General features: G+C 36.1%; 1 protein-coding gene across 1 annotated transcript in view; it reads left to right on the top strand.

The window, feature by feature from the left end:
• AP3D1 (adaptor related protein complex 3 subunit delta 1) overlaps positions 1–25,608 on the top strand; it is a 145,185-nt gene that overhangs the window by 78,194 nt on the left and 41,383 nt on the right. The window contains exons 5-15 of the mRNA XM_074303843.1: positions 136–243; positions 4,832–4,961; positions 6,676–6,815; positions 7,297–7,370; positions 9,650–9,699; positions 13,329–13,378; positions 13,884–13,932; positions 19,807–19,952; positions 20,712–20,860; positions 20,954–21,184; positions 22,274–22,505. Of these exons, the coding sequence (XP_074159944.1) occupies positions 136–243; positions 4,832–4,961; positions 6,676–6,815; positions 7,297–7,370; positions 9,650–9,699; positions 13,329–13,378; positions 13,884–13,932; positions 19,807–19,952; positions 20,712–20,860; positions 20,954–21,184; positions 22,274–22,505 (1,359 nt within the window). The remainder of the gene's footprint in view (positions 1–135; positions 244–4,831; positions 4,962–6,675; positions 6,816–7,296; positions 7,371–9,649; positions 9,700–13,328; positions 13,379–13,883; positions 13,933–19,806; positions 19,953–20,711; positions 20,861–20,953; positions 21,185–22,273; positions 22,506–25,608) is intronic.

Below are 25,608 nucleotides of genomic sequence, written 5' to 3'. Positions count from 1 at the left end.
ATGAATGGGAAATTTTATTTCTCCTTAAATTCATGAATATTTTAATTTTCACTCATTCCACATGTGGAATGTAGCTCATTTAAGTAGAGTGGATTTGTATACTTTGTTAAGTTGTTCTCCCCTCCCTTTTTGCAGGACTTGAGTAGCCCCAACCAGTATGATACTGGAGTTGCACTGACCGGTTTGTCCTGTTTTGTTACTCCAGATCTCGCCAGAGATTTGGCAAATGACATCATGACTCTGGTGAGTTGGCAGAAATACTAGACCTCTTTTTATGATTTCAAGTCTATGACACCTCCTCTCTAACTTTCAATTTTCCTCATATACAATAAGGAAGGTAAATTTTACAATACGCCTAAGTGGTATAAAGATGAGGTGAGGTCTTAAGAACACCCCATTGATTTGTTGCTTGAGCTATTCATTGTAAAGCAAATCAGTTTAAAAATTAGTGATTGGTATTTGTTTTATCCTTTTCACATTTCTCTAAAGTGTTATTTTGATATTGTGGCATGGAGGTGACCCTGGATATTCTAGTATTTTATCAGGAGAGAGATCTATAGTGAAAGTTTTTTACCTGGGATCTGAGAACTAGTTCTTTCCTCATAGTTTGGTACTACATTTCCTTGTGACTGGTCATCTTTATAATCCTTTGTATTTTTCCCTATACATTTCAAAACATATTGAAAAATGCTCCATATGCTTCCATTTGGGTTCATGAGACAAAAAAATGATTAAAGTCAAGTCATCAAGCACTTTTTTTTTTTTTTTTTTTTTTTTTTTTTTGGATTTACAAGTATATTCTATGAAAGATTTAAAGATCAACTGTATATTAAATGAATTCTTTGTAATAATTGGCAAAGATAATTCAATTAAGCTCCCCAATAAATAATATAACTTTTCAATTCCTACCTTCAGTTTCTCCTGCATTACAAAACCTTATTTATATTATTGTTTTGCTTTAGTTGTTCTTATATTGAGATTTGGAGAAACCATAGTATATGGGAAAGCCCGAGCCCTGACTAAAAATAACTACTCAGAGATCCCTCAGAATGAAGATTAATTAAAATCTTGTGAGAAGGCAGTCCATCCCCTGAGTGCTCAGAGAAGAGTGAGAATGTTATGTTGTGATTCCCATCCAGTTTCCACAATCCTCTTCATCACAAGATCATTGGAATCAGCATCAATCATTTCAAGTAATTAATATATCTTTGGAATTCTCATATTTCATCTAGAAGAGACTTCATTTCAACCTCTCTGGAAATAAGCAAGATCTTTCCTTTCCCCTCTCTTTTTTGTGACCACATATCTACTCCCCTACCATCACCCTAGAATGAATACACGGTGCTCATCAAGCACTTTTTTGATAGTAAATTATTTAATGTTTATTTTCTCCTCAATTACATATAAAAACATTTTAAACACTTTTTAAAATTTTGAGTCCCAAATTCTCCTAGCCCTTCCCTCTCCTCCTCCTCTCCTTCTTTGAGAAGACAAGCAATTTGATATAGATTATACATGTGCAATTATGTAAAATTTTTCAACAAGAATTTCTTAAAGGACAAACTATGTACCTGGTACTGAACTAAACAGTTAAGTACAAAGAAAAGCAAAAGATACTTTCTCAGAGGATTTGCAGTCTAATGGCAGAGACAACATGCAAATGATAATGTACAAACAAACCATGTACAGAACAGATAAGAAATGATTAAAAGAGAAGACACTAGAATCTAAAGGGGTTGGAGAAGGCTTCCAGTAAAAGATGAGATTTCATGTAGGACTTAAAGGAAGCCAAAGAAGACAGTAGTTGGAAGAGAAGAGGAAGAGCATTCTACTCATTGAAGGTAGCCAGAGAAAAACCCCCATAGCTGAGAGATGGAATATCTTCTTTTTGGAGAATCTGAAAGGCCAGTGTCACTGGGTGGAGGGGGATGGTATGATGCATGATTGAGGAGTAAGGTATAAGAAGTTTGGAAAGGTAGAAGGGAATAGCTAGGCTATGAAGGGCTCTGATTGCCCGAGCATTTTTTAATTTGATCCTGGAGATTCACTGCAGTTTTTTAAGTGAGGAAGAGAGGAAATGACATGGTCAGACCTAGTACTTTTCGAAAATTATTTTGGCAATTGAATGGAAGGTGCAGGTATAACCACCGTCAGGCTCTTGCAATAATACAAGCATAAGATGATGAGGACTTGCACAACAGCTTGGTGGCAGTATCAGAAGAGAGAAGGGTGTATCTGAGAGAAGTTGCAAAGCTGAAACCAATATGTTCTGGCAATATGGGGATTAGAGAGAGTAAAGAGTGAAGGATGATACTAGGTTTGAAAGCCTCAGGAACTGGAAGGGTGATTTTTCACTACAACAATAGGGAAGTTTGGAGGCAGGGAAAAAACTTGGGGGGAAATTTTGGATGTGATGCATCTTCTGGACATTCAGTTTGAGATGTCTGAAAGGCAATTGGGGATGTTAGACTCAAAGGCAGCAGAGAGTTAGGGCAGGATAGGTAGATTTGAGAAACAACATCGTATCAATGGCAGTTAAATCATGCTAGCAATGAATTCACCAAATGAAGTATCTAGAAAGAGAAGAGTTTAGCCACAAAGGGAAGAAGAGATATAAGATGATGGCAGGGATGGAAGGATCAAATGAGTTTTCTGAGGAATGATGGAGATATGGGCATATTTATAGACAGTAGGGAAAGAACTGGTAGACAGGAAGAGATTGAAGACAAGTTTTAGAGTGGGGATGACAGAGATGGTCTTTTGGAGGAGATGAAATAGAATGAGATTGCTTGAACAAGTAGAGGGGTTATCCTTAGGAAAGATGTCTTCATATGAGACAGAGGTGAAGGAGTTGATAATTATAGAAGGCATCTAAGGGGCATAAAGTGAGAAGGAGAGAGAAGAAGGAGCTCATTGTGATTACTACATAATTTTTTTTCTGTACAATGAGACAAAAGTTCTCAGCTGAGAGAATGGGAGGAGGAGCCATGGGAGGCTTAAAAAAGGGTTGAAAAGATTTGGAAAACTTGTTGTGAGTAGGATAGTGAATTGATAACAGTGAGTAGAATGATTGTCAGTGAGGGCCCAGTTGAGATTGTCACAAATTTGTAGGAAACCCCAGTCAGAATTGTTATTCTCCACCTTTGCTCAGCAGCCTATATATAGGGGTGAAGGGAGCAGATGGTGGAAGTGATCTGAAATTTAGGCTTGTACGGACACAATCAGCAATATGACAATGAACCAGGCATTAATGGGAAAAGGACTATAGAGAGAAGAACTGGTTTACCAAGGGGTTAAGATGGAGAAGAGGGGACAGAGACACTAGTGCAGGGGAGATGGCCTGAATGGAAACAAACTGAGCATCAAGGGATTGGAAGTCATGGTGTGGACAGAGAGTAAAGTATGGTAAGAGAAAGCAGAAGAGAGGTCAGAAGCCAATAGATTGTGATCATATTGGGGATTTTTAAAGTAAAGTGATGTGTTTGTGAATGATGGTAGCATGTGTGTGTGATACTGAGGTGAAGGGGAAGAGTAGATCACAGGAAGTGAGCAGGCTTTAGCATTAAATCTTTGGAGTGTTTGGAGGGAAAGTCAATATATTTATTTATTAAGGTTTTCTAGTATAAAGACAAGAGTTGGGAAAAAAGAAAAATTGTGAGTTGTGCACTAAACTCTTTGAGAAAGAAGAGCAATATGAATGTCTGCAGAAAATAACTACCAAGATTTTGATTATGTGGTAGATATAAATTGTATGAACCTCAAAGGACAGGTTACTGAGTATTGGAAGAAGGGAAAGAACCTAGATATGACAATAGAGAGTAAAGAGAATTATGACTTCTTTCCTCAACCAATGAGAATGGGTGAAAGTAGAGCTTGTTTTGGAAAGGGAAACTGTGTCATCAGGACGATCCAGGTTTCAATATTTACTAGAAGATGGGAGGAGTGGGAGAGGAAGTAATTAAGAATGGAGGAAAATTTATTATCTATGGAACAGTGATTCCAAAGGTCACGGTGGGGTGGGTCTGGCATTTGGACAGGACTTTGGGATTGGATGGTTGAAGGGAATGGGAATAAGGAATATGAGCTCCTTGAGTTAGGAACTATTTTTGCCATTTCAACCTTAATAGTCTCTGACACCTAATAATTGTTTAATAAATGCACATTGACTGACTTACTGTCATAGGAGGGATTTATAAATATTGTTTAGTTAAGAAGATAGAATATATATTCTGTCTCTGTCTTTTTTTCTCTCCCTCCTTCCCTCTCTCTCTCTCCTTCCTTCCTCCTCATCCCCCACCCTCACTTTAGGAATCATCCATTTTAATTGCATTTTATTAATGAAACAGTTAAGCCCAATTCAAGACAGTAGTTAAAATTGTCCAAAACAGATTGTAAACTGCTGAATTAAGTGAATACATTAGATCATTAAATTTTGTGGGATGTTAGTATAGGTCAAAGGGAAATGGTGGCGGTGAAAAAGTAGCTGAATTCTGAAACATGACTAGTAATAGGCAGAGCCAGGAATGGTGATGATATTTAGGAGTATTGGTCTTGTTATGACTGAGCTCAGCCTCTTTGGACTGTGAAAAGATTGATTTCCCTGTAGGAAAAATCTTCTTTTGGGACCTTATGAGGAGATAAGTTGAGTATGATTTATTCTAGTTTGATTAGACTTTATTTTGAAAAGTAAAATAGTTTGTGGAAAGAAATTATACATCCTTCATGACACAAGGGAGCTGGGGAGACAGAGATTTTTAAGAGAGAACTGAAATAAACCTTGACATGGATATACAACATGGTGTTACATCTCCTTTGTTTGTCTGATTCACAGATGTCACACACGAAGCCTTACATCAGGAAGAAGGCTGTGCTGATCATGTATAAAGTGTTCTTGAAATACCCAGAGTCCCTTCGCCCTGCCTTCCCTCGCCTAAAAGAGAAACTTGAGGATCCTGACCCTGGTTTGTTGCACTCTTGTTGTCTTTGGTGTTTTTGTAAAGCTGTTTTTCAGTAGCAAGGTGGTCTATTATATTCAACATCTTGATGAGTCCATTTGCTGTGAAAATGTGATTAATGTTGAATGTTAAAAAATGGCCTTTTATTGGGGATGTTGTAGTTGGGATTCTTTTACAAGTCTAGGTTTGAATAGCAAGGTGCTTTCCAATTCTGAAATTCTTAAATAGACTTGAAGATAAGGATAAGGGTAAATTGAATCTTTAGGACCAATCATTATCTTGGTTCCATTCTGAATCCATTCAGGCCACTGCCAGTGATAACCCCAGAAACATAAATAAAAAATCCCCCACAAAAATAAAATACCCTGTCCTCAAAAAATTCTATTAGGGAAATAATACTTACACACATAAATACATTCAGAGTAGTCTTGAAGGGAAGGAACAGCAGCTATGGGGAAAGGAGTGATTAGGGGATGCCTCCCGTAGGAGGTGATGTTTGAGCTGAGTTTTTGAAGAATACTAGGTATTGTGAGAGGTCAAGAACAGCATCTACAAAGGAATGGAGATGGAAGATGGCATGTGTTTATGAGGAGTAGCAAAAAAGGCTAGTTTGGATACATGAAGAATGATGTATAATGTAAAGGAAGGATGGAGCCAAGTATTTAAGGGCTTCAAGTGTCAAATGGGAGACTTTGTATTTGATCCTAGTGATTACGGAACTCTAGAGATTGAGAGTGACATGGTTGTGCTTTAGAAATATCACTAGAACATCTATGGAGGAAGGGTTTTGGAGGGGATGCTAACCAGTAAACCAGTACAGTAGTTTAAGTGAGAAAGGATGAGAGCACAAGTTAGCATGATTACTGCATGAATGGACAAATGCATTCCATAGAAATTTGGATCTTCTCCCCCCCCCATTCTAAGAGAGAGATTTTTAGGGCAGGGGGGGGAGTTCCATGAAGGGGACCTTTTTTTTTTTTTTTTTTTTTTTTTTTTTCAGTATTATTTTATTTTTCTAAATACATGTAAAGATAGTTTTCAATATTCATTTGTTCCCCCCCCTTTATTAAAGCTTTTTTATTTTTCAAAACATATACATGGATAATTATGCAGCATTAGCCCTTGTAAAATCTTGTGTTCTAATTTTTTCCTCCCCTCCCCCAATATACAGCATTCATTTTTGTAAGACTTTATGTTCCAAATTTTTCTCCCTCTCTGATCTCCCTCCTCCCCAAGATAATCTGATAAAGGTTAAACATGTGCAGTTCTTTTAAACATATTTCTATATTTGTCATTTTGTGCAAGAAAAATCAGATTAAAAGGGAAAAAAACATGAGAAAGAAAATAATAAATAAAAAAGGTAAAAATACTGTGCTTTAATATACATTCAGTCTGCATAGTTCCCTCTTTGGATGCAGATGATATTTTCCATTCCAAGTCTATTGTAATTGCCTTGAAACCCTGCGAGAAGAGCCAAGTCCATCACAGTTGATCATCACATAAACTTCTTGTTACCGTGTACAGTGTTCTCTTAGTTCTGTTCAATTCACTCAGTGTTAGTTTATGTAAATCTGCAAAAGAATATTTTAAGAATGAGGATATGAACAAGTAGCTACTTCAGGATGATTTGTTGTATGTACCCTTGCCCCCAGGAACTGATAGTAGCCACTGTTGGAATGAAACTCTCCCTTAATGACAGCCTGATCTCTTATATTCACAGGTGTGCAGTCTGCTGCAGTGAATGTCATCTGTGAGCTAGCCAGACGAAATCCCAAAAACTACCTGTCCCTTGCTCCGCTATTTTTTAAGTTGATGACTTCTTCTACTAATAACTGGGTCCTCATTAAGATTATCAAATTGGCAAGTATTTCTATGCTGAGATTATTCTTTTTGTTTTTACTAGAAAAATTGTTTGTAGCCTAACGTTTATTGATTGTATTCTTTGCAGTTTTTTTCTGGTAAAATAAGTAGCCATCAGAAAAAAGGAAATTAAGTAAACTTAAAGAATAAGGAATAAAATCTTAGATAAAACTATTAGCATCTATATAAACCATAACCAAACTAGTTAATGAAAACATAAATATGTCATTCTTTTACAAGTTCCAGATCATTTGACCTTATTATTTTTAAAAATTTGGTTGTAGTCAAAAGACTATACAGTAATATTTACAACAAATTAATTAAAAGGAGTTAGAATATCTGCTTTTGTAGTCAGCATGCTCAGGAAGAAAATAAATATCTACTGCAAACTTGTGGTGACAGCAAAAAAGAAAGGATGATCAAATGTGGTCTATATCCTGTCATAAAATAATCTATTAATTTTTTCCTTTTATTCAAATAGTTTGGTGCTCTTACTCCCTTAGAACCAAGGCTGGGGAAAAAATTGATTGAACCCCTCACCAACCTAATACATAGGTAAGTTGAAAGGGAAAATTTTGTATTCTCAGCCTCCAAGCAAATGCCTAATTTTTTTCTTAAACATATTATTATATACTTGAAACAGACATATATGTTACATATGCTTATTATATCAGTCTCCTAAGCAGTGAAGAACAAATACCTAAATATTTATGTATGTAAATATTTATTGGGTTATTTCTAGGAATATGTATGGTAATGGGGCCCTTCCTAGTGAGATACCTCAGGGCAGTAAATTTTAAAAACTAGACAGAACACATATTTCTTACTGGTTTTATTTACCTTTAGGATCCTATCCACCCAGAAAATCTGGAATTGCCATTAAGAAGTCAGGAGGTCCTAAATTCAAATTTGGCCTCAAACACTAACACTGGGCAAGTCTCTTAATCCCAATTGCCTCCGGAAAAAAAAATTGCCACTGAACTTCTTAGAGGGAGGGCTCCATAGACTAGCTTATTTTTGTCTGTTTTTTTTTTTTTTTTTAAAGCACATAAATATTTGAGTATATTTAATTTCATATTAACTTGCCTTATAAGAAAATTTGCTAATAAACTCGTTTTATTTTCATGATATCCCTGTTTTCAAAGTAATTGCTTTTAATACCATACTTCAGTGACTTGACTAAACTTTCTTTGAGCCTAAGATGTTTTTTGGTTAAATAACAATTGGGAGCTAAACTGGCTTGATGCACTTGTTAATTGGGAAATGACTTATATTAGAAACTTGACTTCGTAGTCTCTATATTTTAGAAATGAGGCCTTTATCAGAAAATGGCTGGAAAAAATTTTCCCCAGATTTCTGCTTCCCTTCTAAATTTGGCTGCATTAGTTTTATTTGTGCAAAATCTTTTTAATATAATCAAAATTATCCATTTTGCACTTCCATAATGTTCTCTAGCTCTTCTTTGGCCATAAATTCCTCCCCTCTCTTCAGATCTGACAAGTAAACTATCCCTTGCTCTCCTAATTTGCTTCTATTATCTATCACATTTTATGCCTAAATTATGTATCCATTTTGATCTTATTTTATTATGGGGGATGTGCTTGTTTAAGAGGGCACTTTGGTGTAATTAGAAAGAACTCTGGGCTAGGGGCCAGGACACTTGGGTTCTAACCTCAGCTCTGCCACTAACTAGCACCCTCCTCTCCGAGCTTCAATTTCCTCATTTGTAGAAAGGGGATAATAGTAGCTGTACTGCCTGCTTCATAGGATTATGCATCTAATGAAATAAATATTGTGGAAAGATTTTGAGAACTGTAACACCCCAAATGCCTAAAACATCGTTTTATTATTTTGGTCTGAATATAAGATTTTCTCCATGTAAAGCGTTTTGGGTGTAAAATCTCTTCCCATTGATGCAAATCTGTGTTCAGTAGAAAACTTGGGGTATAGAAGAGTTTCCTAGATCACTAATTAAGTTAAGGGATTTGTAGCCCCATCCTTCTGACTATAAGTTTAGCTAGCACCCCTGTCCATTATAAACAAGATTGTCATCATCATCATCATTTATCTTTATATTATTATTCTTTCTGTGTCCAAATCTAATTGTATTCTACTTCCTTGAACTGGAAATAGGAAAAATGCATAGATTTTGGTTTCATTAACAAATAAATAAGTTGGTCATATTATGATCTAGTCTTTTCTCCTCTTATTCTTGTCTTTAAGATGATTTAGTTCTTAAGCAGAGTAGGTAATGAGCTTGAAAGGGGACAATCAACCACCAAACTCAGGTCATGTATTTATCCTTTAAGAAGTGCCACAGTATTATAGAGATCTGGATTAGAAATTCCAGATGCTAAATCAATCTCTTTGGCAAATTACTCAAGCTCAACCTCAAAATTCAAGCCTCTCCAATAAGATTTTGCTTTCCAGAAAGTTGGCAGATACTCCCACCCCAAGGCTTAGAGCTTGTCCAGATGAGCAGGGTCATGTGAGATGATGAACTTGGAAATGCTTTGAAAAACAAATTGTTGCATGAATCCAAGGTGTGGTGCTGTTCTTCTTGTCAGCAGATATTTCAAACACTTGTGTGAGTTTCTCTTTGTATGGATGGAATCACAGATTGGTGGAAGTTTTGAGAAATAGACTTTTGTAGCTTTCCCCAGGTTGAGTTACAGTGGATGAAAACAAAACACACATTAAGATTCCAAGCACACCCATTCCACTGAATTTGCAAATAATTTGCTCTTTTCTGAGCAGTGTTTTCCTTGAGCTTTAGAGATGTTTTAAGACTTGTTATGGGTACTCAGTCATGTTGTCCCCTCTCTTTTTTCCAGCACTTCTGCCATGTCTCTTCTCTATGAGTGTGTGAACACAGTGATAGCAGGTGAGGACCAGAATTCACAATCCATGTCACAGAAGAACTCCAATGTGCACACTTCTCTCTCAACACAGATCAAGGCGGACTGGGAGAACTCTTCAATTTGCCTTTTCATGCCTCCTTCCCCTTAAAGCCATACTCTTGCCAAAGCAAATGATAACAGCCAATAGGGAAAATCTGTTTAGTCCAAGTTTGTCACAAGATTCATAGGCAGAACATGAGTGACCAGTATTTGTGGATGCCACAGTGAAAACCTAGAGGTCGAAGGTTAGCAAACTAATCTGATGATTATGTCTTCTAAAGTAAAGTCAGGGATTCCTGACTCTTCTGTGTCATTTGTTCCCTTATTCCTTGTTCACTGGACTATTTAAGCCCTAAAACAAACTCATTTGCTTTGTTTCATTTTTAGATTCATTCTCTCTCTTTACTTTTACTACTTCATTCTGTTTCTGTGAATCTTTTTTTTTTTTTTCCCTGAGGCAATTGGGGTTAAGTGACTTGCTCAGGATCACACTGCTAAGAGGTATTATAAGTGTCTGAGGCCATATTTGAATTCAGGTCCTTCTGAACTTCAGGGCTGGTGCTCTATCTACTGCACCACCTAGCTGCCCCACTGTGAATTTTAATTTACATCTCAGTACCAAAACAAAGCTGGTCTTTTATCTTAATCTAATCCTCTACATATATGGTGGTGTTTGGAAGCACTTCTGCTCCTTGTCAGCACTGTAGGCTTGGGAGGAACCATGTCCCCATTAGAGAACAATGTTATCTTTTCATAGTGTAAAAGTTAAGGGAAACTAGTGGTTCTGGTACACTTGGGCAGAGTTTAATTTTTTTTTCCTTCTGCCAGTCCAGATGTTATCTGAAACTACACCCTCAATGATGAAACAGATGCTTTTTAATCTTTAGTTCAAAGGAAATGATAGCATTGAGCTAATTACATTAAATCTGATCAAATTAGTGAGAGCCCCAGAGACCAAAAGAAGCCTTTTCATTACCATGTACATTGATATGACTGTTCACTGAACTTGAAACCATTTACCTGCTGCTGCCTTGCAACTTAGAAATTAAGAAAGGGCCTTGAGAGAACAAAGAGAATGAGAACCCTTTTTGGAATGAGACTAAAATAAGATCTCTTTTCTGAAAGATCTTTGAAAAAAAGTATAAAGAAGCTTTGTGAGCAGGGTGTTCCCTTTAACCCCATTCTTAGACCTGTTGATGAGACCCTCGGTTGCTAAGTATATCTCACTAGGCTTATCCAAAGAAGTAGGGTGAGAACATTTCTGCCCTCAGTTGATGAGGCTTTTTCCCCCCATGTCATTTTGAGAATTTGATTGTTTACTTTGTGGAACATGTGAAACAGAATCAGATCATTATTTTCTCTGAAAAGAAGGCATAGGGCCAGCTAGGTGGCACAGTAGATAGAGCACCAGCCTTGAATTCAGGAGGACCCAAGTTTAAATCTGGTCTCAGACACTTAACACTTCCTAGCTGTGTGACCCTGGGCAAGTCACTTAACCCCAGCCTCGGGGAGGGGGGAGGCATAAAATTATGACTTTTGAAATCAGCCTCTTTTTTTTTTAAGTTCTGCTTTGTATAGAAGACAATAAAACCTAGAAAATGCAGAATTAGTATGTTCACCAATCTAGGAGGTGGGCTAGCAATTTTGGAAGATTATAGAATTACTATTAAAAACTGGTCAATTCTAAAGAATCCAGACATAGAAGTGAAAGTAAAGGCAGACAATTAATAACCTCTTGGACACAGACCCTGCTTCTGGGTCACTACCCCCATAATTTATAATATGGCCTATCCTAGTACCAGGATTTGTGTGTTTGTATTCAGCAGATGTTCACTAAGTACCAGCTATGCTCAGAGCACTCAGCTGGATGCTGAGGATATTAAACCCTTTAGTAAAGACTGGAATCTTGCCTTCATAAAATGAATAAACTAGGAGGGAGATAAAACAAGGACAGAGATAACTCTAATATTAGCTGCACTGTTATAATATCCGGTTTGCAATGCCTTTTCTTTTATATGACTGACCCGAGCCATATTACTATCTATTTTTCTTACTATAATTAGACGTAAGAATGTGAGTACCTCAAAAATCATTTAAATCACCACAGAGGGCAAATCCAATCTTTGGGTACAATAGTGAAGTCACTTATGTATCTAGTTCTTTTTCTTATCCCTATCCCCTCCACATAAAGAGTATCTTAAAGTAACATTTCCCATAATATTCTGTATATTGTAAATAGGAATTCTGTGAGAAAAAGTTCAATGACAGTTATATTTTCCTATCCAGAATAAATGTTAAATTGTTGGAAGCTACTTGCTATTATGGAAAAGCTATTAGATTGAAGTTGGAGAGACTAGCTTCAAATCCTGACTCTTCTCCCTTTTTTGAACAAATCATCTAACTTCCCTGGGTCTCAGTTTCCTTATTTGTAAAACTGAGAGTTGGACTAATAATTTCTAATGCGACTTTTGAAAGGGATGAAAGATTGGAATAAAAGAATGAGAAATCTCTGTTATTCTCCCTTTCCTCCTGCCTCCAAAATTTTAACAACTGCTGCGAAAAGGTAAAAGTCAAGCTAGATCTTATCCAATATAATTTAAAAACAACATAAACTCAATTTCTTCTATTTTATTCCAGACTGTCCCTTATATTCTTATACATCTAAATTGTCCATTATTCTTTTGGAGCTTATTCCATCCTTCCAGGATCCTTTAGAATTTACAGATCCTGTTTGCATCTTAGAAGGTTAAAAGAGTTTCATGGTCAGTTTGATTTAAGATGTGTTTCTTTAGAGCCTGAATATTACCTAATAGTCTAGAAAGTCAGTGAGCCATGGCTATTTATGATAGTCATGTACTAGTTATAGTGAATAGGCATAACAAAACAGTGCTTTGTAAATTTTGGCTTTTACAGGAATCCTCTGCTGAAGTACTAGTTTAATTTCTCTTAATAGTGTGAAGCTAACCTTGGGATCTTAAAGACTATCCCAGCTGAACAGACACCAGCAAGTTCTTTAAAGGCCTCTCATAAGGGATCATTGACTTAATGTCTAGGCAAATTCAGAGAGTTTCATCAGCAGATTGGTTGAAAGGTGATGAACTTTTCAGACCATAGCCTGAGTCAGAAAATGTGCATTGGTGCAGGGAGAGCCCACCCTCAAGAAATCACATTTTTAAATGAAGTATATAAATAGAGCTAATTTTAAATTAATTGTTTGAATTAGAGTGGAGCAGTAGTGTATATAGTAAGATGGACTCCACTAGATATTTCTGCTGGGATGTCATAACTAAATTTTGCATATTTAATTCTTAATTATATTTGACTTAACACTATCATTAAAATCATTTTATATTTATAATAGTAATAGGGAGCAATCTAAAAATTTCTTAAGGCACAAGGACCCTGATTCACTTTTTAAAAAATTTGCCAGAGATTATTGAAAATTGATTGTGCTAAAGGCTCTCTGATACTAATAGTTTTGCATATTGGTAGACCTGTGATGGAACAAACAGGAAGCTCAACTTAGATGCATTTCAGTTACTATTTGTATGTTTTGAGATTTGGTTGTTGGTTTGTCTAAATTGAAATTTTAACTGATATATGTTTCTTTCAGTTTTGATTTCTCTGTCTTCCGGAATGCCCAATCACAGTGCCAGCATCCAGGTATGGTCATTTTCTTCTTTGCTTCTGGATTCTAATGAAAGAAATTAGATGGATACAAAGTAGATCATCCATAGAAAGAGATACCCTGTTTTCAACTAGCTCATTCTTTTCTAGTTTCTGAGCCCTTGTGGAGTGAACAAAATTAGTGGAACTTAAAATTAACAATAGACTATAGGGAAGGTTTGTGTTGTCTCTAAGAGCTCTTTGTATTATATCTGAAATTAGCTACCCAAGGAATTGCATGCTTTCCTGTCTCTGTAGGAAGCCTTTATGTCCCTAGTGCTTATCTTTGTTTTTGTTGTCTAGGGCATAGACGTAGCCAGAGAGAGGGAAGCTTTCTTTAAACTACCTGGGATGGAGAGGGAAAAAAAAATGCTAGAGTATGGAGTGCTGGGAAGTGGGCAGTCATTCTTGTAAGATTTCTAGGTTGACTACTATCTTGCTAAAAATGATAATCCTTTAATTTTAGAAGCTATAATGAGTGACTTTAACTTTTTCTTTTCAGCTTTGTGTTCAGAAATTAAGAATATTAATAGAAGATTCAGACCAAAATTGTAAGTTACTACCCTTCCTCTTCTCTAATCCTCCCTATGTAGTGCTTGTAATTTTTTTCTACTACATTCTTTTCTTTCTTAATAATTTTTGGGTGGCCAAATTGAAACACTTTCTAGAATTAGGTAACAGGTGACTTTTTCAAATAATTCCTGGCCCATTTATTGAAAGAATGACATCTTCTGCTGCCATTGAGGGTGGATTAAATTCATTTTGAATAGTAGCTGTGAAAGGAAATCCAAAGGAAGATCTATTTGGACAGAAGCTAATAAAGAAATTTCAAGAAGGTATCCAATTCAGAATAATATTTGTGTCTTGAAGAAACATGTTTTTATTTTAAGCCTTAATATGGAAAAATCATAAAAAATAATTTCTGGAAACAAAGTTTTAATAAATTAGGTAGAAGAGCAAATGGCATTCCTTGTTATTTTTCTAAGTAGTATAAAATATCCTTCACCCACATTTGCTTTTAAAATTTTTAAAAATTTATCTTTTAAAAATATTCTCTCTGCTAAGATGACACATCTTTGATAGCAGTTGGTACATAGACTCAGTAAAAGTCTGTTAAATGTCTAACTAATATATTGTCAGGTGGAGCAGCTAGATGATGCAGTGGATATAGTGCTAGGCTTGGAATCAGGAAGATCTGAGTTCAGATCTGGCCTTAGACACTCACTGTGGTGTGATTCTGGGCAAGTCACTTAACCCTGTTTGCCTCAGTTTCCTCATCTGTAAAATGAGTTAAAAGGAAATGGCAACCACTCCAGTATCTATTTTTCTACAAAATTTCCAGAAGTCTTAATTTTACTAAATGAATGAGTCAAAGTGATTTGTTGATGTCTTTGACTATGTGTTTATCACTTTTGGTATGCTCTTCATTGTTGGTATCCTGATTCAGCTTTTTGTGCCCACCAAACATCTTTCCCTGGCCTTTAACCAATAAGGGATAAGCATAATGAGATGTCTCCAAATTTGTCAGTTATATGTCATATAAAAAGGTAAACTCTTATTTGAGAGTGTTTTTTTTCCATCAATTTTTATCAATTTATCATGTTTTTATCAAAGATATCCTGTGTATGTATGTAATTCACATAAGAATTTTTGAGAGGAAAGTAGTTACTGATTTCTTCTCTATTGTCTCTCTCTTTTTTTTGGGGGGGTATATTTTCTTCAGTGATTGTATTTCCATTTCCAGTATCTTAAGAGTTGATCTGTCAATATCTTTGCTCTTCCCATTTTTAAAGTAGTTTCTAATTCCTCTTGCAGTACTTTGGGGGACTATGTGATGTTAAAGTTCAAAACAGGGACTTCACTGGAATTTTTGGCAAAAAATTGTTCAAAAAACAAATTTGACAGATCTTTTTCCTTTTTTGGGGAGGGAGGGTCATCTCTTGGCCTCCTTCCACTTTCATCCTGAAATCTTTTTTCTGATAATTTGACTTACTTGAGTCTTTGCCAGGTTTTCTATAAGCTTATTTCCTTCTGGTGCTGCTTGCTTTTTTATGAGGCAACATTACCCATCTTTTCTCCATCTCCTCAATGAGATTCTGCAAGTGAGGTTCTATTCTGAATTACTGTTGCCTTTGGTTTCCATAAGGTACTTTCCACTTGGCAATATCAAATGTTTCTCAGGTGAGGCAGTTTTTATGCTGTTTCAGTCTCCTCTTTGTGGTATTTGCATTGCATTAATTAAACTTCATAAGAAATGGTTATTCTCTGTGCCCCTGTCTTTTCCTTTATTCAGTTCTTGGTTTTCAATATTAGCATATTTAAATTCTGGTTCCAGTGAGCCATCTCAAATTTATTAAGTGCCTATGATGTGCTAGGCATATAACAAAAAAAAAGCACAATCCCTGCTCTCAAAAAGTTCATAGTCCTATCAGAGATAACAACATGCAAACAGCTTATATACAAATAAGATATATACAGGATAAATTGGGGGATAGACTCAAAAGAAAGGCACTAAGATTAAGTGGATTTAACCAGCTCATTATCCCTTTGTCCACCAGAGTTCTTCCAAACTTTTTGAACCTTCCTTAAACCTCCCATAGCTCCTTCTTCCCCTGACTCTCTCAGCTGAGATCCTTTTTTTTTTTAAAACAGAAAATTTGAGGCTATTTACCATGAGCTACCTCTTTCTCTTCTTCTGCTAATCATGTTTTCTCTTACTAGCTACTCCTTTACCTATTTCACATGATGAAGATGAACTTCTTATCAAGGCTCATTATATCTAAATCAAACAATCCACTCCTTCTCCTTCTTCCCTCCTCTTCCCCTCTCCCCCCCACTTTCCAGGTTATTGTAGAGGATAATATTAGTCTTCTAATCCCTTATGCTGTGAAGCCAGAAACTGCTTCACTGGATTCCTTACTATCTTTCAACCTCTCTCCTCTCCCCCTTCCTAAGCTGTTGTCAAGACCTATTGATTTTACCTTTGCAGCATCTCAAATATGCCTCCTTCTCTCTTCTGACTTTGCCATCCCTGTAGTATATAGACCTTCATCCCCTCATGCCTGTGTTATTTCAATAGCCTACTGGTAGGTCTGATTGTCTCTAGTGTCTCCCTACTTCAGTTCATCCTTTGTTCAGCCACTAAAGTGATTTTCTTAAAGCTGAAGTCTGATCTTTATTAGACACAAACCTCCCACCCCACTCAGTAAACTTCAGTGGCTCCTTATTGCCTCCAGGATCAAATGCAAAATGCTTGGTATTCAAGGCCCCCTCCTACCTTGCTAGCATTCTTGCACTTACTTGCACTTACACTTATTCCCTTACATATAATCTTCTATCCAATGACACTGCTCTCTTGACTCTTCCATGAATAAGATACTCTCTCTATTGGGTACAGGCATTTTTTTCTGGCCATTTCCCATGCCTAGAATCCTCTGCCTTTAAGTTCCAACTAACATTCCATTTTTGCCAATAAATCTTTCCCAACCCCTCTTTAATTCTAGTGCCTTCCCTTTGCTAATTATATTTTATTAAGAGAGATAGGAGATTGATATGTAAGAATGAAGTTTGATATGTCTGTGTGCCTATGTTGTGTCCTTGTGTCTGCTATTATGACTTTATTACAGAGACCTTAGGATCAGTGAACATTAGTTCTTATATTAGAGAGGAGGGACTTATCTTCTTTTGTATTTGGGATGTCTTAGACCATGGAGACAACTGAAGGTGCTTTATCTTTCATGAATAATTTTTGTTTTGGAGAGGTTTGAAAGGTTATAACTATCAGAGAAAATGTCTAGTTCAGCATCTTGTTGCTCATATAATCCAGTAATCTTCTTGATTGTTTGTTTGAGAATGGCTTCCAGAAAGTGAGACTTTATCTTGGACATGAAGGGATGTGGGAAACCAGGAGACAAAGATGAGGGGAAAATACTCTTAGAATGAGGGAAAGGCAGTGAAAATACCTAGAGATGAAGTGTCTTATGCCAGGAATAACCATGAGGACAGTGTCATTGGATCACAGAGTACATGTAGGGGAGCAAGAAGTTTGACAACTGGAAAATGGAGAAACAGGTTAGCTTTAAAAGCTTTAGGATTTTATATTTGATCCTAGAAGTAACAGGGAGCCACTGAAGTTGATTGAATAGGAGGGTGATGTAGTCAGACTTATGCTTTAAAATCAGTTTCACAGCTGAATGGAGAATGGATTGGAATGGGGAGAGATTTGAGACAAGCAGACAGACCAAACAGCAAGCTATTGAGGCCTTCTGCCACAGTGGTATAGGAGAGGAAGCAGCATATTGAAGAGAGGTTATGTAAAGAGAAAAAACAAGGCAAGACAACTGGATTTCATATGGGAGATAAGAAGGATAGAGGATGAGACCTAGATTGCAAGCTTAGATGACAGGGAAACCTAGAGGAAGGTGGTATCCTTAATAGTAAAATAGGGAAGAGATAAAGAGGAGAAGTGTTGAGGATGGAAGGTGGAAGGTTTTAGACATGTTGAGTTTGAGGACTGGAGGTTAATGAGAGGCTAGACAAGTAGACCTGAATGTCACTCAAAATGAAATGATCATTGAAACTGTGGGAGTGAATGGAATCATTAAGATTTCATCACTAGAGGGAAAAGAGGGCAGGGCCTTGAGGGGCCTCCACATTTAATGGGTTTGACTTAGATAAAGGTCTACAAAATATATAGAGAAACAGAAGTCAAATAGCTAAGCATGAAATCAAGAGAGCAAGACCTGGAAAACAGAAAAAGAGGATGTCCAGGAGAAGGAAGTAATGCACAGTGTCAGAGGCTGCAGAGAAGTCAAGAGGGATGAAGATTGGGAAAAGACCAATATATTAACAAGTAATTAATGGCAATTAATGCCATTATAATGACAATTAAGAGATTGTTAATTGTTTTGAAGAGAACAGTGTAAATTAAATGATGAAGCTAGATTACAAAGAAGTAAGAAGATGAGGTTGAGAGAAAAGAAAGTGGAGGACATCTATAATAGAGAATTTAGTGACAAAAAGGAAGAGTGTTAAAGGGACAAAAGTTAGCCAGAATGCAAGGATCAAGTGAGAGTTTTTGAGGATGGAGAGAAATGGACATGTTTTTAATCAATAGGAAACAGCAGTAGATAGGAAGCAATTGAAGATCAGAAGGGGAAATCTGATGGAGAAGAAATGGTGGAATGGGTTCATGTAAGCATATGGAGGTGTTTACCTTGGCAGGGGCAAGGGTACTTGCTTTGTGTGATAGGATTAAAGAAGGAAATAGTGATGGAAAGCATCTGAATGATATGAGAGATGGAAACTCAGCAAATTGTCTCAAATTTTCTCTGAAATATGAGGCAAGAGCCCAATTGAAATGATACAGCATAAATTTATTTGGATTCTGAGCTATTTTGTGATTTTTCTTTAGCTTTTCTCATCATAATGAAAAGGATCAAAAGAGGCTGATGCTATGATAAAATTAACCCTCAACTCCTTTGTTTGCTTTTCCTAAGACAAATGTTGAACAGTACTTTCGTTTAGTAAAAGTATTGTTATACCTTATGGTTTTATTTATAACAAGAAGATTCATACTGATTTGCTTTAATTCTTTGAGCATTAATTTGAGTTAGTCATTGGAATGACATTTAGAATATCAATAATTTATAGGTGGTCTAGAAATTCTGGCTCTTTTTTTGCCAACCCTACACATTCATTGCAGGAATTAAGGGAAATTATGCAGAAGTGAGAGTTATTATACTTGGGCTTGAGATGAGGAATGTCCATTAAGTTCATCACTTAGTGGCCAGCTAGTATTGGTAAATTTCTCCCTATTTAACCAGTCTGGCCTTGGACAGATATACAATCTCTTTAGGATCATCTTCAGAGCTCTTCAATATGGTAGAACTTTCCAGAACTTTTATGATATCAACATGGACCTAAAGAATTCAGGTTCACTTCTGCCATAGTGAAGCATTTGAGTACAACTTTAATGTAGAACAAGGCAATATTTATATATGAGTCTTCTTTACTATGCTAAATGGTAAGCTCCTTGAGGACACAGTACCTTATCTGCTTCCCAGAGGTGAGTACAATGGCTCTTGCTTCTTTGAACTTTACACCTGAGCTTTACAATCTTGCTTTACATTGACTTGATAAGGTTAGTCATTAGCATGTTGTTGTTTTTCATTTTCTCTTTATGTTTATCCCCATGGTGATACCTTGTACATTGAAAGCCCCTATATGTTTGTGAAGTAGGATGCTGTTACTTTATAATATGTATCTTAATTATAACTGTACACAAAACTGCGTATTTTAGCTTGTGAGATTCTGTAAGTTAAAAACTATGTTTTATTTCCTCTTTATAGTGCTTAGTACATTTGTGCATACAAATAACAGAAATTATTTTGTGCCTTTTTTATTATTATTTTTTTTTTTACTAGTAAAGTATTTAGGATTGCTTGCTATGTCCAAAATCCTGAAAACTCATCCTAAGTCTGTTCAGTCCCACAAAGATCTCATTCTCCAGTGTTTGGATGATAAGGATGAATCTATTCGACTGAGAGCATTAGATCTTCTATATGGAATGGTAGGTATATCATCTTCTTTCAGTTTTTTGAATTAACCTATAATCCTTATATAGCTACCAAATTACCTCTTAATGTGTGGGTCCAATATGTGCCAGGTTTTTCCTGTCACACATTTCCTATGTTCCATATATTATCTGCTTTTCTTTGTGAATTCAGTATTTTCAAGTTATTTGAAGAATGATAACTTTAAAAATTGAGAATTTTCCTAAAACTTCAGGTAAACTTCTGAAGAATTGTATCATTTTATGGCATATTTTGTCACTTAGAAAGGCTTTTAAATATAGCAAATAATACAAAGTACTCTATCCTTATTTTTCTGTCTTTAAAATATTGAAAAATAATAGAAAACTATTGCCCTTATTTTCACATAGTTGCTGTATTGGTGGTTAATTGTATAAAACCAAGTTTTTCTTTTTAAAAAATCTTTATTAAAATATATGAGAGATGGCTGTGTAGGGAAGGAGATGAGATATTCAGAAATAAATGTGATATAGAAACAAAGGATACTAATAAAAATAAGATTCTTAAAACCTATAATTCAAATGCTTTTCTGCCATAAATATCTTTTTCTCATTAGACTTAAATATAAACATTCTATTAAAGCAAAACAATATAAAAGTTGACTTCACATGGTAAATCTTCCCTCTACCTGAGTGATTTTTAAAGATAATTTAACTTAGCCAGTGCTTTCAGGGAATCCAAATACTTAGTAGATTCTTAATGGAAGTGCTAGCAGTTGATATGTTCTCTTTCCACAGGTGTCAAAGAAGAACTTAATGGAGATTGTGAAGAAGCTGATGATTCATGTGGACAAAGCAGAAGGGACAACTTATAGGGATGAGCTGCTGACCAAAATCATTGATATATGTAGTCAGGCCAACTACCAATATATCACCAACTTTGAATGGTCAGTTTCCTGATTTTTCTTATTTAGACTTTTCAAAAATCTCTCATGTGTTGTTGGAGAACTTAGACTCCGTGGTCCCCTCTGTCTCCATAGGTACATAAGCATTCTGGTAGAACTTACTCGATTGGAAGGAACGCGCCATGGTCACCTCATTGCTGCCCAGATGCTGGATGTCGCCATCCGAGTTAAAGCCATTCGGAAATTTGCTGTTTCCCAGATGGCCATGCTTTTGGACAATGCTCACTTGATAGCCAGTAATACCCAAAGGAATGGAATCTGTGAAGTGCTTTATGCTGCAGCCTGGATCTGTGGAGAATTCTCTGAGTAAGTCAGTTATTTAAAAGGGAAGTTGTGTTTTAAGGAAAAATACTCATTTCTAGTTTCTGATCACAGCTTTGCTTAAAGTTTTGGAAATTTTCTTCTTCAGTTCAAGTACAGAGTTCCAAATTGACTCCTTGTCTTAAAGGGCCATATCCCTTTTTCTCATATCTACTGCTAGAACTTCTCCCTCTGAAATCTCTCTTTATAACATATCAGCTTCCAGGAGTTTGTCTCTAGTCAGATGGCTCCAAATCTATATCTCTAGCCCTGGCATATCCTATACACTTCAATCCCACTTCATCAAATGCCTATTGGAGATTTCCAGCTTGATGTCTCATAGACATTATAAATTCAGCTTGTTCAAAACTAAACTCATTATCTTTTTTTCTAAACTATTCTTTCTTCCAAATTTCTTTAATTCTTTTGAAGAAACTACCATCCTTCCAGTGTTTCAGGTTTGTAATCACCATGTTTCCTGGGCTCCTCCTTCTCCTTCATCCTACAGCTCCTAAGGTGCCAATCTTGCTACTATCTTTCCCACACCTCTCGCCTCTTCCCCCTTCTCTTCCTTCATATAGCTACCAATTTAGTTCATTTCCACCCACCCAGCCCATCACTTCTCACCCAGATTATTGTATCAGCTTTCTAAATTATTCTCCCTTCGTCAAGTCTCTACCCACTTTAGTCCCTCCTACACATTACTGCCAGAGTAATTTTCCTTAAGTACAGATCTAATCATGTGATTCAGCTCCTCAATCAGCTCCAAAGGTTTCCTATTGCCTGTAGCACCAAATATTAGCTTCTCTGTTTCTGCCCAACCTGACATCAACCTATTTCCAATCTCATTAGACTTCTACTACACTTCATGGTAGACCAGCCTAGCTGATGTAGAAACTCATCATGACATGGAGACTTAGGGAATTTTTTTTCACCTATAGTAACTTATTGTCTTGGAGAAAGGAGGACCTTTACTAATGAAAGTATAAGCCATTGAAGTACCCAATTCTATGCAATTCAAGTATCACAGATAAAGAAAACCAAATTTCTACAACAATGGAATTTTAATCGGCAGACTTTCTCTTATCATTTTAGGCACCTTCAGGAGCCTCATCAGACTCTAGAAGCCATGCTGAGACCTAAAGTCACCACCTTACCAGGTCACATCCAAGCAGTATATGTGCAGAATATGGTGAAGTTATATGCATCCATTCTACAGCAGAAGGAGCAAAGTGAGGAAAAAGATGCAGCCCAGGAGATCACCCAGCTGATGATTGATCGGCTTCCTCAGTTTGTACAGAGTGCTGATTTGGAAGTTCAAGAGAGGGTAAAGGAACTAAAGCTGCCCTTTCCCTTTCCTTCCCTTTGTATTTCATTTTAAATTAAAAGCCAAATACCTATGTATTTTCAAATATTTGCTCTTCAAAAGATTTTCTGAATACCATATAATAGATCTGTAATTGCTTTTTAACTACTACTTTCATTTTTTGTTTATTCCTGTGTATGTTTGTGTATGGTAATTGGAATTAAGTGACATGCCCATTAAGTGACAGCTAGTAAGTATCAAGTGTCTGAGCCTGGATTTGAACTCAAGTCTTCTTGACTCCAGGGCTGGTGCTCTATCTACCACTCTATCTAGACTTGTCTCTTGCTCATTTATTACATTAATGTCTAAATTTTTTTTTTCCTTGCTCTTCTCTTCCTCTTCTTTCCCCGCCCCCCCTTTCTTTTTTTTTTTTTTTTTTTTTTTGGCTTGTTCATTCTTCCAGCCTATTTCCCAATTTTGAACTTGACAGTGCTAAGTTCTGCAAAACTTCTAGCTGGTCCTTTTCTGCTTTCTTGCAGCATTGAGTGTTATCAGACAAACTGAGGATCTATTGACTTTCAGTGTTCCCATGATTGAGGCCAGAGTATTGCTGGCTCCCTATGTCTGAGCTCTGCAAGTCCCTGAAGTGGGTTTTGGTCTATGCAAGAGTAAATGACTGTTGGACTCCTTTTCAGCTAGCTGGAAAGCTCTGTTGTTTTGGAGCTGCAGAATTGTAGGCTCTCCTTTGGAATGGGTTTCCTGCTCTGATTATTCCTTTTCAGGCTGGGCTAGATATTGGGAATGAGATCTTACTTCACTTATGAGGCCTAAGCCACACCATCTCCACTGCTGCTACCAACTGCTACTGCTACTGCTGCAGGCCCAGGGCCTCCCTTACTTCAGTGTTAATTAAACACAGATCTCCTTCTCAGTTGCCTGTGTAGGCATGCAACAGAGCTGATAGTTCACCTGGCCTCCTCCACAACATCCCAGTGTGGATCTGGTGGGTTCTGTGGTGTGAATTTGGGGTCTTTCTTCTTGGCTTACAGCCTTTCCCTAAGTACTAGTGTTCTCTGTATAGCATATTCCTGGTATGATCCTATCCCCAGTGTTTGTAAGGCCTCTTTTTCTATGCTAGACAAATGATTCACTATGACTTTTTCTAGAGTTTCTTATTAGAATTTTGTCTGGTACATTTTCTACATTTATTTGAAGGAATTTTATGGAAAAGAACACTTTAATACTGACTCCTACCATCCTTTTCAACATTAAGTTTTGTAAATTTTGATTTCCACATTTTTTCTTCCCTCCCTTCCTTCTCTCTCCTCCCTCTAAGGATAGTAAGCAATCTGATATAGGCACATGAATATACTGTATATATATATATACAGTAATATTAAACATATTTCTATATTAGTCATATTGTAAAAGAATAATCAGAACAAAAGGGAAAAAATACAAGAAAGGAAAAAAAGTGAAAATTGTATGCTTTGATGTACATTCAGTCTTCATAGTTCTTTTCTTATTTGCAGATGGTATTTCCATCCCAAGTTTATTGTAGTTGTCTTGGATTCCTATATTTAGGAGGAGAATTTAAGTTCATCATCACACAATCTTGCTTTTATTGTGTGTAATGTTCTCCTGGTTGTGCTCACTTCACTCAGCATCAGTTCATTTAAGGCTTTCCAGGATTTTCTGAAATCAGTCTGCTCGTCATTTCTTATAGAACAATAGTATTCTATTTCATTCATATGCCACAGCTTTTTCAGCCATTCCTGATTTGATGGGTATCACTCAATTTCCAATGCCTTGCCACCACAAAAAGTACTTACCAACTGGCTTTTGCTTAAAGACTTTCAGCAACCCATTTTATTTTTGGATAGTTTTAATTATTGCGAAGTTAATAAGCAAAACAAGTCTAATTCCCCTTTCAACAAAGCTATGTCATATTTCAGAGCACCTTTCATTGTCATTTTCTACAGTTTATAAATGTCCTTCCTAGAATGTGACATCAAAACTGACCAAAAGGCTGCAGATATTGTCAGACCAGAGTAAAATGCAGTGGCATTATCATTGCATTAGTCCTGTGCTGCTAGACTGTGGCACTGTCACTATCATTAGAACCTTACTTGGTAATTTTGTCTGTCTTGTAAATTCTGTTCACTTTTTTCAAACCATTTGCCTATTGAGAGCCTCAAGTCCTTTTCAGAGAAATTGCCTCCCTCTTATACATGCAAAGGTGTTTTTGGGTCGAAGTGTAATATTTATAATATGCATTAAATTTCTATTTACTAGATTCAGTCTGAGGTTCTAGTCTGACAACATTTTTTTGGAACTTAATACCTTTAGACAGTGTATTAGCTATTCCTCCTAATTTTATATCTTGTGGGGAGGGAGAATGAGAACAAAAGAAAAAAGGAAGGAAGGAATTCGATTTTTTTAAGTGCTAGTATGTGCCACATAATGTGCAAAAAGTAGGGGCAATGAGCCCCCCAAAATAAAAGTTCTTTCTATGAAGGACCTTATATTATATTGGAGGAAGATGACACATAAAAGGAGTTAGACAGGGGAAAGATGAGGAGTTGAGTGGTATCCTTGGTAGGCCATACATGAACGTAAAAAGGTGGAATCTTGTCTATAAGAGCATAAGAGTTTTTGTTTAATATTTTGCTGAAATTTACATAAATGAGATACCTACAGCATTCTTGTAATGATCTAGCTTCATACACAACCAGATTAATCTGGTATAATCTGTTGTAAGGTAATCCATATTGATTTTTTTATTATTTGTTTTCTAATTTCAATTTTAATTTAGATGTTCTTTTTAAAAATTTTCAGAATTTTGCCAAGAATAAAAATCATGTTTATTAGACTGTATAGTTTGCAGACTTTCATTATTTTTCCTTTTTTAAAAAAATGTGAAACATTTACCTTCCTCTGGGCTATAGTATATCTCCTTTTCACTACATTATTTTAAGGAACACTGATAGTAGTGCTCATTAATCACACCCTTCTTTTTTTTATTTTATTAATTTTATAATTATACATTTTTTGACAGTATATAAGCATGAGTAATTTTTTTTAAATACTATTATCCCTTGTATTCATTTTTCCAGATTTTCCC

This window comes from Sminthopsis crassicaudata, chromosome 1, assembly GCF_048593235.1.
Source record: "Sminthopsis crassicaudata isolate SCR6 chromosome 1, ASM4859323v1, whole genome shotgun sequence".
Classification (NCBI taxonomy): Eukaryota; Metazoa; Chordata; class Mammalia; order Dasyuromorphia; family Dasyuridae; genus Sminthopsis; species Sminthopsis crassicaudata.
Note: the sequence above shows the minus strand (reverse complement) of the source record. Positions and strands in the feature narration are given on the sequence as shown.